This window comes from Astatotilapia calliptera, chromosome 4 (genome assembly GCF_900246225.1).
Source record: "Astatotilapia calliptera chromosome 4, fAstCal1.2, whole genome shotgun sequence".
Classification (NCBI taxonomy): domain Eukaryota; kingdom Metazoa; phylum Chordata; class Actinopteri; order Cichliformes; family Cichlidae; genus Astatotilapia; species Astatotilapia calliptera.
Window position 1 is genome coordinate 29,176,184 of NC_039305.1, and position 15,563 is coordinate 29,191,746.

The following is a 15,563-nucleotide window of genomic DNA, read 5'->3' on the forward strand; positions in this document are numbered from 1 at the left end:
TCCCACGAGGATAATATGATGAGTGAACAGGATGGATAAAAAATGAGTATTGAAGGAGCAGCTCTAGTTTTGTGGTTTGGAGATAAAGTTGGAGAGGAGAGGTTGCGATAGTCTGGACAACAGATTCTGAATGTGAAGTTTTCAGGTAAAGACCACAGAGAAGATTCATGGGTGTAGTAAAGGAGGACATGCAGAAGATTAATGTTTCAGAAGAGGATGTTAGAATAGATCAACTGTGGTGACCCCTAAAGGGAGCGGTCGGAAGAATCTGGTGATTCCTGGGAAGCTGCAGCATGTCAATAAAAAGACTTGTAAATGAATAGCTTAACTGTTTATTAAAGGTATCACTGTAATGGTTTATTGCAGGCATCTCACATGCAACTGGTGAGGTTTTCTTTAAATGAAAGCTCAATGAAAAGTGAATGAAGGTGACATTTGGCAGCAGGTTTAAAATGTCTTTATCACTTTTAAAGAATCCAAGAACAGCTACAGCAGAAGCAGTTATGGTGGTGGACGTGCAGATTTGTATTCATCACTCACACATTTGTTTACACATTTAATTCAGCTGACCTTACAGCATGACTGGAAACTATCCAAAGATATATATCATAAAAAGCATTAAATCTTATCTCGAGACGTGAAATTTTATGTACTCGAGAAGAACACAGACTCCACCACAGCTACCAGGTTAATTTGTGACTACTCTGATTACGTTTGAGGCGGGTCTTCAGGGCTAGAAGGTCAATGTAGAGGATCTGATTGAGGACAGCTGACGCACAAAGCAGTCCACCGTGAAGAGCTCCAGCCATGCCATTGCAAAATACGTCCTGACCTGAACACACACAGAAACATCAGGAAATCATTGCACTCAGAGTTTGCATATACTCAAAGAACTAGTTTGTAGTTGCCCATATGGAAAAGATATATATAAATCTTATAAAGTTTGTATCTGTCTTGTGTGAAACTTGTATGAAAAGCATACAAGAGTGAAAACAGATATAAGATCCCTTGAAAAATTATATAATGAAACTTGTATGTTTTGGATACTTACTAAAACAATGTATGAAAGTAATGGGAAAGTGGCCACTTTCATGAGTAAATCATATACGTTTTTACTATTTCTTTTCCATATGGGTGAGTTTGTAGAGTAAGATTGTTGGGGCCATTTTTGTTAAATTCTTGGGAATCATACTTTTTTAGCCATTATTGTTATAGTAAGAATATACTTAAGCTAGTTTGCTTTTTAAATCTGTAATTACATTTTTAATTTTGGAAAAATTTTCATTACTGTGGTAACTTTTGGAACCTCCCATTAATTAAGAGCTTAAGAGAACACTGTGGGGTGCGGTGGAAATCTATTTTGTTTATCAAAGGTCCAGTAAGACGACAGGAGGGTTTTAAACGGCCTTTTTTTAACCACTTTTTGAACTTGTGGAATTATATTAAATAATTATATATATTAAAAGTGTAATTATAATAAACTTTCATTTACATCTAAGTTGTAAGAAATTATTTGGTTGATTTTTGGTTCATATTTATATAAGAAATAAACAACATATGTTTTTCAAAGAATCAAGGAAGTGCATTCAGAAACATACTACCGGTTACCACCCATGGCCTTTTCTTGGAGTATTTTTCTTTTGTTTCTTAAAAGGCTGTGACAAAGATGAATTATTGTCACTGTGTGAGTGAGAATCTTAGTAAGTGTAGATATGGCTGGGGGAATGAGAATCACCTGTTAAATAGAGACCGCTGATGGGAGTCTGTGGTCGTGTCTTAGCAATCACTTCTGGCTTGAAGCGCTCCAGGTTGTGTTCAGCTCCATACATCTCACCTCTTGGAGCACCCAAATAGTGGACGTTTGTTAGAGGGGTTGCAGCATCTACCATTACTACCTGAAAAACATACACGTGTAAATTAATAGAGGATTTATCAATAGAGTTTGGGACTGTGAAATTTCAACTAGTTGTTGTACAAGTTGAGCGGATAATGAAATATACAGAGATGTTAGTGTTGCTTTTTGACAGTTAAATTGTGGACATTAAAAAAAACTCAGAGCAGTTCTGTTGTAAAACGACAAAAGCATACATATGACAAGTGATGGAAGCCGGAACATTTTTGGACTTTCCAGCTTGAAAGAGATGACAATGAGCTGAGAACATGGAGCTAACAATGACAAAGTCTTTTTTTTTCTTTAAATTTCTTCAAAGCATAGATGAGAATTCTCCCATGAGGGGTTAGATGTCACAGGGTTCAAATTCAAGCCTTTTCAGTGATTTTCAGCACCTCTACAAGTCCATTTTTAACCCTAAACAGTTAAAAAAAAAAAAACTAACCCTGACTAAAAAGCAACTTTTGAACAGAAAACTGTTGAGTAATGCACGTTAGCTTAGTTTGCAAACAGATTAAGTTAATTGCATAATTTGACTAAATGTGATAAATCAAATTTAGATCATTAATGAATCAATCAGAATACATTGTCTGTGCAGACCATGAACACATTCACAAGTATCTACACACACCTTGTCTCGCAGATGAGGGAAGATGGTTAGTGCCCATTCCAGCAGCTCTTGGGCCATACTGTTCTTCAGATCCACGTAGTCCTGTCCCCGTTTCCCAAGCTTGGTCCCCTCCCATTCCTCAAACCATTCATAGCGTGCCATGGTTAACAAAGTCATACAGGACTTACCTGTGAAGAGATAGGAAGAAGAATAAAGGGTACTGTACTACTGTCAAACAGTCAGAGTGGTGCATCAAAGATGCACAGGTGAATTTTGTCCATGCAAATGTGCATTACCTGGATGTCTGATGCTGGCTGTTGGATCTTTAGCAGACGGAAAAGTGATAAACATCATGGGAATGTTTCCCAAAACCTGCTCTCTGCTTAGAGATGAATACTGCTCCATGCTTCTCACACAATGTTTTGTACAAAGACACAAAAGAAAATTTGTTAATTCAATCCATTAAATGTTAAATACACTGCAATGGTGATAAGATAGGGTTGAATTATTATTATTATTATTATTATTATTATTATTATAAAACACATAAACATGGAAATATTTAGATGGAACACTAGAATGACAAAAAAGTATAGACCCAGATACAATTTTTGACTAGATTTTAGAAGAAATCGGATATGTCTGTGAAGGTTCTCAGTCATCCAGGTCATCGTAGTCAAAGGAGCTTGCAAAGAAAAGCGTCTGGACTTACAGCATACACCACATTGTTATGTTTGTGTTTTGGCGTTTTGTCTTTCGGGTGAACCAGTTTCTGTCTGAGCGTGTTGCTGGGTCTGAAACAATGTGGTGTATGCTGTACAGTGCAGCGAGGAATGCCCAGACCTCTACATTGGAGAGACCAAACAGCCACTTCACAAGCGCATGGCACAACACAGAAGAGCCACCTCCACAGGACAAGACTCAGCAGTCCATCTGCATCTTAAGGATAAAGGACACTCTTTCGAGGATGCCAATGTTCACATTTTGGACAGAGAGGACAGATGGTTTGAAAGAGGAGTGAAAGAAGCCATCTATGTCCACTGTGCGCGACCATCTTTGAACAGAGGCGGGGGTTTACGACACCAACTCTCTGCCATCTATAATCCAGTTTTGAGATCCCTTCCCAGACACCTTAACGCCCACTCACATCCTGGGCCATCTGACCTCAGGAATTCGCATGATAAGGTGGGGCCAGGTTTCACAATGAACACACCCGAAACTCTGGCTGATTGGGACCCACACCCAGTTTCACACCTTGGCTCAGGCGATTAGAGGATCATCAGGGGGTCCTTTTGTCCCTCTGTGAGGGGTTACTCCCACTAGGTTTATATCTGGGACTCTCCACCATTTGACCTTAGAACTGAAGAAGCTTCTCGGATGAGAGGTGAAACGTCTTCAAGCAACTTAAAGAAGTCCAGACGCTTTTCTTTGCAAGCTCCTTTGACAAGAAATCAGATAGAAGTTACAAGTAGAAATAAAGATAAACTACAAAGAGATGAAGGAATGAAAGAAGAGAGGAAAACCTACAGTGAGTCCAAGTCATTGTCTTTATACATCCAGAAGTTATTGGAAACAATGCCTAGCTCCTCTTTGGTTCCATCCAGACCAACAAAGACCAAAAAGGAACCCATGCCATGATGTACCATACTCAACAATGACTGGATCTCTATACAACAGAAAACATATAGAATCTTTAGAGGGCAAAAGACACTTCAGGAAATGCATGACACTCATATCAAATTAAAATCAAAAACAAGTGCAACACATCGACTGTTACCTGGTTTTTCTTGTATATTGTGAGGTAGAAACTTCTGGAAGGTGTTGAAGATTCCAGCATTTGAAATTACAGCAGGGGCAAGAACCTCTATCTCTTCTTGTCCTTTAAGAACCACCACACCTGAAAGATACAAAGTGTTATCCTGATATTATTACTTGGTGGAGATATCGTTTTTGGACATTGGATCACACTTGCTCCTGTTTCTCAGATAATGTAGAGTTGCTTTGGAAAAACAGTAAATCCAAACTTCAGATAACCTGAGACATTAATTTCAAGACAAAGAAATTTCTCAATAAAGTTATCCAGTCTAAAACCATCATGACATTACAAATTTACTACCAATGACCTAATATCTAAGGTGACTAAAATTCTACCAGCAAAACATTTGCCACTAATTGCCACCTCATTTTACTATCTGTAACCACTAAGTAAACAGAGATAACTGCCTTACTTTTAATAATCTGGTCTGACAAATAAGTTTGTCTCACTGGTTGTTGCGGTTTTGTGCAGTAGGATTAAGAATGTGTTGTTCTGAAGAGCTCAGTGAATTAGAGCATGGTACTGTAATGGGATGCCAAGCCATTTCATGAAATTTCTTTCCTCCTAGATATTCCACAATCAACTGTACTTGGGATTTTTGCAAAGTGGAGGAGTTTTGGAACTACAGTAACTAAGCTATGAAGTGACCATATAAATTGCAGAGTATGGTCACTGAGATGTATAATAATGCATAAAACTCTGCTGAATTAGTCACTGCAAAGTTCTTCTGGCATTACAATCAACTCAGAAACTGTGCTTCAGGAGCTTCATGGCTTGAGTTTCCATAGGTGAGCTGCTGTGGGTTTAATGTGTAGATATCCCAGTACTTTTGCCCATATAGCATATACTGACAGGTTGACATTTAATATTGCAAAAGATCTGCTGTAGTTTGCAACAGAAAACATTCAGCAAACTTAGTATACTTTGAGTACATTGTGCAGTCATACAAGTTAGTAATTCAGGCTGTGTCCATTTGGACACTCGGCTAGACCCACAACAAGCCATCAGACTGTCCTCAAAGAATTTGTCAAGAAATTAAACATGAAATATGAAGTTATTTTCTCTCCCCCTGTCCCACTCACCATACGCCTTCCCCTGTTCGTTGACAAGGATGCGTTGCACTGGAGCCCTGACTAGGACTGCACCACCTGCTTGCTGAATGACTGGGATGATGTGAAAGGCAAATTCACTTGCGCCCCCGCGTGGATAGTATGCACCACGCTTGTAGTGGTGAAGGAGGAGGGCATTAATGAGAAAGCTGGAGTCTTTAGGAGGGACGCCTTCAAGAGAAGAAGATGAAACAGAACCATGAAGACAATGTACCGTCTGATCTGAGTGGCAATATGCCTTTGTGTGTGTCCAGCACCATAGAACAGGTATGCAGAAAGTGCCTGCAAGTCCTTGCTCTGTGTGAGGTGGGATATTAATTCTGAATGGCTGGTTGTTGCAAGACGAAACACTGAAGATATCCAATGTAATAGGCCAGTCCGGATGAGAAAGTTAACCAACCAGTACGGAACGATCTTCAACATGGCAATAAGTGGCGTCCTCTGTGAACCAAGCTGTAAGAGAGCACACAGTCATATTTATTAATGAGAGCCCTATCTACGCTTTACTTATCTGGCACCATTTATAATACAAGTGCAGTTCAACGGTTTTACTGTTAAGGTGCCAAAATCTATTGAGCAATTCTTCCAAGTTCATCTGGGAAGAGCAGAACTGGTCATCTGATAACAGATTGCTATACTGATTGTATTTCTGGAACTGGATCAGTTAATTGGTGATTTTTGGCTTCTAATAAGTATCCACTATTTTAAGCTACAACCCATTCTGTTTAGCTGATTCATCACATTGTTGGACATGTATACAGTTGCATGTGTGTAAACAAGTAAGTACTGCAAACAAAATAGAGCTCAATGGAAAAAACTCATGCTGGATTTTTGTATTGATATGGACAGGGTAAGTTGTTAGGAACTGAATGAAACAGATAAAACAGAAAAAATAGTAGTTTGAATTAGATTTCCTAGAGTCTCTTGTTCCTTTTTTGAGAAGTACATATCCAGTGGACAAGCAAGCATTTGATCCTCTTTGAAGCGGTGCCTGTAAAACAAGGTGATAGTCTTGATATCACAAGGAAAGCTAAAATTCCTGCTGCAAGATGTTTGAGGGTTTTTTTATTTTTTGCTTATGCCTTACATTTTAATATACTAGTCCATTGCATAATCCCTGCACCCTTCTTTTTGAGGCATCCACTTCCTTATGATTACCCTTGCTTCTGTCCCTTTTTACCTTCATCAGTCTCATTAATTCATCAATGGCTTCTTCTTCTCCTGGAAACTGATTCTTCAGGCTGACTGCCATTTCAGTCTTCCCTGCATGGACATGGTACTCCCTGAGAATGATGGGAGATTGGAAGATTTATGATGAAAGTGAGGAAAGATGTGGCACTAAAGGTGGGAAATCCAGTTTGTTTCATTTGCAATAGAAAGTTGGCAAAAAAGTTAACGAAAGTCAGGGATACTGAAACAAGTAACAAAATCTGATCTACCTGCGCTGGTCATGCTGACCTAGGATCACTGTATCAAAGTGCTGCTCCAGCCTTGCAAACTGCAGCTGTCCCTCTGTGATCTGATCCAAAGCAACCTTCAACAAGCTGTTCTCATGAAGCTGACCCAGGTAATGGATACCTGGTGGTAACATAATGGGTTTAAATTCACTTGTGCATTTTTTCAAAAATGTAAACAAACAAAAAAGAAAGAAAGCACAAGCAGTGAAACCAAATTAATCTCTCACATTTAGATGAACCAGTTTTTAAGGGTTTCTTAAGAATTTCACGATAAAGGAATCAAGTAACTGTGCAGTCATAAAATGGATAGTACTGCATAATGGGTTACATCACCCATACACAGTGTTGGGGAGTAACTTAATACATGTACCGCCGTTACGTATTTAAAATACAAAATATGAGTAACTGTATTCTGTTACAGTTAACGTTTAAAAAGGTGGTATTCAGAATACAGTTACTTTGTTGAAATAAATGGATTACACGGCGGTATTTTCCTGTTTCATATTGTCGCGGGTCAGGACTGTTTGGGTTTTGTTTGACAGCTATGTTCTGTTGTTCCAGGGGCAGTGTTACAGTTGCCATGGTTACAGGATGACACGCTCTCTCTGCAACTGTGTGTTTCCTGGGTGAGAGAGCGCCTTTTTGTTGTTGTTGTTGTTGTGCTAAGCCAGTGGTTCCCAAACTTTTTTTTGCTGGGCCCCCCTTGTTTTACAAGAAAAATGTTCGCGCCCCCCCCCCCCTTCTCGCGCGCGCACGCACAAACACATCCTCCAACCACACACACCCATATTTAGCTCCATTTCGGTTTATTTCACACCTCAAACATTTCGTAAACAATTAAGCAAATACAAGTAATCTGCAAAAAATTACAGGTAGTAATAAAATAAACTACTAACTCTTTTACGCTACGTCCACACCTACATGGATATTTTTGAAAACACAGCTGTTTCGTCCACACGTAAACGGCGTTTCGAATCACCGAAAACGGAGATTTTTTTTAAACTCATTTTTTGCGTTTACGTGTGGACGAGGAATACAGAGTTGGTCACTTAATGTCAAAGGTATGTGCCTTTCTCACGTCACGCTGTATGCACGTTATTTTTTTTACATGAGATAAATTGCAGAATAACAGATAGAGACAAACGACTGTTAATCTGACTATCTGCAGGTTTTACACGCTTACATACAGACGGCATGTTACTGTCCCTTCATTTAGAAAGGCAGAGGCCTCACGTGTAATTATTTTACATGTAGTTTTTTTTTTCATGTGTAATAATATTCAACATTGCTATCAATACATTTTTCAAAAAATGCCTCTCTGTGCAAAATGGGTTTAAAAACATAAACAACTGTAGGATCCTGTTTGTCCGCGATTTGAACAGCCCAGCGCTGCTGACACAGGGAAAACCAATTCTGCAGGGGAGACCTACCTTGGCACTTGTGCAGGTGAAACCAAAGGGCAGATATGCTTCACCATATTTTCTAGTCTTTGGCTTAGAATGAAGTTGGTTTGGAAACATATTCAGCGATGCTTCATCTCCTGCTTTGTGTTTCTGTGGGCACCCTGTGCTAGCAGTGTCTAAGCGTTTTGTTTTTTTCTCCCCCCTTTTCATTCTGCGCCCCCCCCCTGCAATGGCTCTGCGCGCCCCCCCGGGGGCGGGCCCCACACTTTGGGAAGGTCTGTGCTAAGCCATGCCGAGCAGTTGGGTTATCGGCCGTGCGTTTCTGTTGGAAAATGAACGGCTGTGATCCCTGGCAACTCGGGGATGCAAGACTAAATGACACCTCTGTCTCCTCCTTGTCTGAGCTAGCCACAACATGTATAATACACAGAGGTATTTTCCTGTTTCATATGTTGGGCTACACCCTCTCTATTTTTGGTAATTCCACGCCAGTGGAAACCCCCAAAAAACACGCATTAAGAGGCTCTAATGCCTTTGTCTCAATCTTGTGTCTCATAATGATGTGAAGAAATATTTTTTAAAATGATTTAATATGAAGGCAATAGGCAGAACGCTACCCTAAAGAATGTAGCCTCATGGGCAGTGTAGTCCGTGCTGCAGGGACTGCCATACCTGTTATTTGTCTGTGAGCCCGAGGAGGGAGAAAAATGAGAGTGGAAAAGTATGAGCTGTCACCGAGAAACAGGAGATGGAAGCATGTAAATATAATAATAACCACTGCAGCCAAGAAGAGTGCCTGACGAGCCTAGTTGTAAGTACGCTATTAAGACTCGACTGTACCCGTGTTCATGTTTTCTCCGAAACAATAAGTTCCGTTGGAGCAGTCTTTCAACGCCTCTCGCCGTCTCTCACCTCTCTCTGTCTCTCGCAAGCAAACTTGACCCAGACAACAAAGTAAAGCTATTTTTCGGCTACGAGCCCGACACGGAACCCGACGTATTAGCCAGAGGTCCCTTTACTACGGTTCGGAGCTGTGGACCTTAAGTAACAGTAATAAATCACATTCATGTAGTTGTAAAAAGCATGACAATATATTAAGTAATCCAAAGTATTCAGAAAACGTTACTCTCATTGAGTAACGTAACGGAATACGTTACAAAATACATTTTGGGGCATGTATTCTGTAATCTGTAATGGAATACATTTTAAAAGTAACCTTTCCCAACACTGCCCATACATTAAATAAACATGTTTAATCTACTTGGACTGAATTATGTGTCATGAATGTTTAAAGCAATTAAATATATTTTGACTAGTGCTGTCAGCGTTAATCTCGTTAAAATGACGTTAACTCCATAACCATTAAAGCGGGGGCTGCACAGCGTTAACACGTGTAGAATGTTTAGCTTATTTTAGAGTTTAGAAATGTGTTAACCTAGAATGTAGAACTATTGTAGAGACACTGCCCTTAATATAATAAAGGCCTCACTGTGTCGTGAACTTAGGAGTAGATTGTAGGAGACCCCTCCCCCACTTGAACTGTGAAAGTAAAACAGAGAGGAGTTAATGCTGAGTGGAATTTCCCCAGAGGATGTTTGGGTGGGGGTCTCAACATTTGTAACTGGATAACTGTGGTCTGGAAGGGAGATGGGTTTTATGACCTCTAGGGAGTCACCTAAACCCACAGTGTTTTAACTGTCACGCACACACATCCACACGCACACTCACTCATGTGCACACACATACACACAGGTATGCGCACACAGTCACACACGAGCACTCACATAGACACGCGGGAACGCGCACATGTAGGCATTCATGTGCTCGTGCACATAGATACAGACACAGAGTTTGCAGCACACCGTGGGGGGTTTTATGATAGGGTCGCCCCTACAAAACTGTATTTCACAGACAAAGGAGTGTAGATTTTGCAGAGGGGCACTGGCCTGGCAAGTCTTCCCTTCTAGAAGATGCATGCTTAAATGAGGGTAAATGAAGATGAGTAAAGATGAGTAAAGATGAATAAAGATGAATAAAGGTTTTGTGAAAATGACTACTGAGTCCGGTGCCATCTCTGGATGCTCGAGGAATAAAAAGAACCGGGGTAAAACTGATTACGCAACACACGTTAACAAGCTAACTGTGCTAACGCGTTGACGCAGTGCAGCTCCATGCACGGGGCGATCCGCGTTAACTAGCTAACGGAGATTTGCAGCATTAATGCAGTTATGGCATTAATGTCATTTTAACCAGATTAACGCTGACAGCACTAGTTTTGACATTTTTGGTCTCTATAACAAGATGAATTCTCAAATTGGGATCTCTATTATTATTTATTTCCATTCATTCACAACATGTAACAAGTTTCAGATAAATAATATTAAATTATGTAAACATCCCTGTGTGCATAATATACTTGGAAATTGTCAGGGTCCTGGGTGTGACCCAGTGTTTTGTGTGTTTGTAATCTATCCCAGTATTTATTGTCTGTGTGTAGAAAAGCCTGTGTTAGTGTGAACTACATTACCCAGCAGCCTCTGGGCAGTGATGGGATTCATGGGACTTCTGAGCTAGATGGTCTTCGTTTGTTCCTGGGCTAACGATTGAGGAGAGAGTTGCTTGGAAGGGAAGCAAATAGCCCATCCTGTATTTGTTGGGAATGGTGTGCGTCACATAAACGTGAGTTAATGTTCCATGCTTAAGATGGTTACACTGCTACTTGTGTGTATTGGTTTTAGTTACCTTTAGTATATGTGCTAGTTAGTGTTAGCTATGGCAGCCCAGTTATTTGATTGTTTTGGGCTTGTTACAGCTTTGTTTGTTCCCTCTGTCAATTTATGTGAATTTGTATACTGTAATATCACTGTATTATGTAGTGGCTAAGTAGGGGCTGTTTACTAAGTGCATCAGTGTAAATAGGTCATCTCTTGTGTTGGAGTGCCCTCTTGTGGCACCTTTTGGGTAGTGCCTTAGTAAACCTGAACCCTGTAAGAAGTGGTATCAGACTGATTTGTAGTGGAGGAATTTGTTGCCAGTTTTCTTAATCTTTAATCTGTATTCATGTTGTAATGCATACCCTGTTCTTAATCATAGAAACCACACCATATCACCTCTCCACATCCTCCTACTGTATGCCATACCTCCCTGTACCATCCATCTGACCGCCAATAAACTCCACCTGTGGTAATCTAATCCCTGGATGTCAGCCTCTCCTTCTGACCGAGGATAGTTACTATTGCAGCACCACCCAGCATTAAACTGACGTACACCATTCTGTACTAATCCCTGAACGATTACCGGCCAGTTGCACTGACCTCGGTAGTAATGAAGGTGTTTGAGAGGCTGCTGAAGAACATCATCTCCTCCTCCATCCCAGACACCACAGATCCGCTGCAGTTCGCCTACAGATCCAACAGATCCACAGAGGATGCCATCGCCCACGTCCTACACACCACTCTCAGCCACGTGGACAAGAAACAGGGTAACTATGTGCGAATGCTGTTTGTTGATTACAGTTCAGCGTTTAACACAATAGTGCCCTGCAGACTGTTCACAAAGCTGAGGGATCTGGGACTTAACAGCCGTCTGTGTGCATGGGTGTTGGACTTCCTCACTGGCAGAACTCAGGTGGTGAGGGTGGGCAGGTGCTTCTCCAACAGCATCACCATCAACACAGGAGCACCTCAGGGATGTGTCCTCTCGCCACTGCTCTACTCCCTCTACACTTCAGACTGTGTGGCCACCCATGGCTCCAACACCATTGTGAAGTTTGCTGACGACACAGTGGTGTTGGGTGCCATCTCCAACAACGATGAGGCAGCCTACATGGATGAAGTGAAGAATCTGGCATCGTGGTGCCAGGACAACCACCTCCAGCTGAACGTCAGCAAGACCAAGGAGCTGGTGGTGGACTTCAGAAGGGGTGAGCACAGAGACTACAAGCCCATCATCATCAATGGAGCTCCATTGATGATGATGGGCTTGCAGTCCTTCAAGTATCTTGGTGTCCACATCTCCTCAGACCTGACATGGGCTGCCCACATTCAGGTCCAGACCAAAAAGGCTAGGCAGCGCCTGTATCACCTACGACAACTGAGTTGTCAGGTTCAGGGTTCAGGGTCTCTCCAAAGATCCTCAGGATTTTCTATACAGGCGCTGTGGAGAGCATCCTCACACAGAACATGACATCGTGGTTTAGGAACAGCTGTGTGAAGGACCAAAAAGCTCTCCAGAGAGTGATCCGTACAGCAGAACGCTGCTGCAGGATTGCTCTCCCCCCGCTTCAGGACACCTACACCAGGAGATACCGGACTAGAGCAGCGCAGATACTGAAGGACCCGTCCCATCCTGGCAACAAACTGTTCCAACTTCTGCAATCTGGTAGAAGGTTCCGCATCTTCCGGGCAAGGACAGAGAGACTCAAGAGGAGCTTCTATCCCCAAGCCATCCGTGCCCTAAACACACACACCCGCCCTCTCACATCATCTATAATTGACTGAGACAGGACTCTTCCAGACACTCTAAACCAAGGCACAATGTACATTTCAATTCCTTTAATTTTAAATATGTTTATATTGTCTATCCTGTAAAATAGTCAGATGTCTATTCATATTAATGTACAGAATTCACCTGCTTGCTGCTACTACTGCACATTCACCCAGTGTATATACTATATGTCTGTATATATATATATATATAATGTTCTTCCTCTACACCCCCCCCCCCCTCCCCCCCAATTTTTGCACATGTCGAGGAGCGTGTCAGGCTACATTTCACTGTGTGTTATACTTGTATAACTATGCATGTGACAAATAAAGAACCTTGAACCTTGAACCTTGTACGCTGTGCCTCCCTTATGTTTGGTCTCTGTGCTTCTCAGTTGCTCTGTCTCCCCTGTCAGTTGTATCCCCTAGTCAAGTCCGCATCTCATTGTTACATTTCCTCTTTTACTTTGAAGGTCTGTGTCCTACATGAATGTATTGAATTTCACTTCTTGTCATGTCTGATTTCTCAAAGCTGTGCTCTCCTCCTGTGTCTCATTCCCCTCATTATTCCCCAGTGTATTTAAGCCCTGTGTTTCGCTGTGTCAGTGTTGCTTTTTCCCCTCATGGCTGTGTTTCTCTGTGTGTTTCCCAGCGAGTTTAGTTTATTCTTTCTCAGTTTAGTTTAGTTTTGTGTTGTATGCCTTTTCGTTTGCCTGCAATAAAGCTGTGGTTTTTGAGTTCATCCTTCATATCTGAGATTGCATTTTGGGTCTAACTCCTGCCTGCACACAGCCGAATGTTGACAGAAATATTCACAACTGACAAGTTCATGCCATAAACCCTGTTCTTGAAAAACATCCTATTAATGGTAATGTACTTAACTGAATAACAATCCTCATGGTTCTGATAGTAAATAAAATTTAATTTTTATAATCATTTTAAATTTGGATTTAAAAAATATATATAAATGAATGTGAAATTTGACCATAGCTAATTTTAAGATGTGTTGAACTCAACAAGAGAGCATATGAGATTAGGCTTAAAACTCCAGCTATAAATTTGAGCATTTTAGCAGTTTGTCTTGTTGGTTTTAAAGATATATTGTTGTGAGTTTTATTTTGTGGACTGGTGTGTGTTTCCTTCAGCAGCTTACCCACATCAAACTCAAATCCTTTATTTTGGAAGGTGTGTGTGCACCCTCCTGCTTGGTCATGCTGCTCCAGAACTACAACCTTCTTCCCAGCTTTGGACAAAAGTGCTGCTGCCGTCAAACCTCCTATGCCACTGCCAATCACCACTGCGTCCAGATCAGCAGGAACACGGTCCACACGAAATCCTGTGGGGGAAACATTTCAAATCAGCCTGATGGAGGATTGTGAGGGTTTCTAGACACACGAGACAGAAACAGAGGTTTCTGATGGCAATGCAACCTCCACAGAAAGATCCACTTCAGATGTTTGTATAGCTAGATCTAGAAAAACAAATAGGGGTTGACACAAAATTTCAATTTACATGTAAATATGAAATTCTTTATGAATAACAGCTATGAAGTTGTGTGTATTAAATTATTTATTTTCTATTCTAAAAATACATTTTCTTCAGAAGCTAAAAAATGACAAGAAAATGTAAGAAAACACTGGTGATTTGAGCTGTGGTAACTAAACGAAAAGCTTAATGTTTAGTGTAATTAACACTACAGCTGAGGTCAAAGGGAATGGCATTGTACTTGAGCTGTGGTAACGCACAAATTTCCTCGTCGTGGGATCAACAAAGTCTTATCTTAAATTTGCAGGTGTTGCTCATAAACCAAAATACTGACAAACTGATCCATTAACTATCAACATTAATAGGAAAATTAGTACTTCTTCTCAGTTTTAAGGATTTATTATGACTAGCACAAGTAAGAAGTCTTGATTAGCAGAGTTTTACAAATTCCTCATTCCTTAAATAAAAACTGAGTAAAAACTAAGCATCAAGTAGTCACCAAATTGAGCACTGCTCCCATGCATACATTACCTCTCTTCAGCCTGGCATCCCTGAGTTTGCTGTCAGCGACAAGGGGTCCGGGTGGTCTCAGGCACGACTCACTAAATACCTTGTAGCGTTGCCCCACTATCAAAAAGAAAATGACAATAACCGCCAGCAGCACGCAGCTGAATAGACCAAGCAGCCACCACCACATACTAGCTGAAGGGAGCTTTGCACCTTCTACACTGACAACAGGAGAGAGATCAGAGGTAAGAACGAAGCAGTGAGGAGATCAAATGGGAAGCTTTCCAACCGGGCTGTAGAGGAGAAGACCCAATGAAAAATGAAAACTTTGTTGTTTCTTATAGTCATGAAGTAACAAGCACATAACATGTGACATTATGTGAAATCATACCACAGAATTACAGGAGTGGGAAATGAATTTTCCACAGTAGGCGAGCACTGGCACAGAATAGAGGGCTGGTTGTATGTGTGTGATATCCACATCCAAAAAAGGACTTTTATTTACAGCTATGTGACTGTTTAGCTTAGATCACTGCAGTTCTGCTTTATGATTGTGAACAAAAACGCTTTGAGAGATAAAATGCAGTGACTGAAGTTCTTAGTCCTCTGGGAAATATGTAAAGGTTACAAATTCAGAGGGCAATATTATACACTGTGAATAGACCGCTGAGCAGCAAAGTTGCTCATACAGCAAAGTATGATACATGTGATGAACAAAATTGGAATTAGAAAACCAGTTATAATGTAACCAGGCAGAAATATAATTCATATATTAGATTTGTGTGCAGACTTTATTCCAGG

General features: G+C 40.9%; 1 protein-coding gene across 1 annotated transcript; it reads right to left on the reverse strand.

Moving 5' to 3' along the window:
* Window positions 1–316: 316 nt before the first annotated feature.
* Window positions 317–14,952, reverse strand: LOC113021350 (putative all-trans-retinol 13,14-reductase). The gene is made up of 12 exons (XM_026165974.1): window positions 14,787–14,952; window positions 13,924–14,106; window positions 6,866–7,004; window positions 6,607–6,709; window positions 5,684–5,879; window positions 5,400–5,597; window positions 4,279–4,398; window positions 4,029–4,167; window positions 2,798–2,907; window positions 2,523–2,689; window positions 1,736–1,895; window positions 317–832 (listed from the first exon to the last, which is right to left on the reverse strand). Exons 1-12 carry the CDS (start codon window positions 14,950–14,952, stop codon window positions 681–683), a joined length of 1,833 nt encoding a protein of 610 aa, XP_026021759.1. The 3' UTR covers window positions 317–680.
* Between the last annotated feature and the right edge of the window lie 611 nt (window positions 14,953–15,563).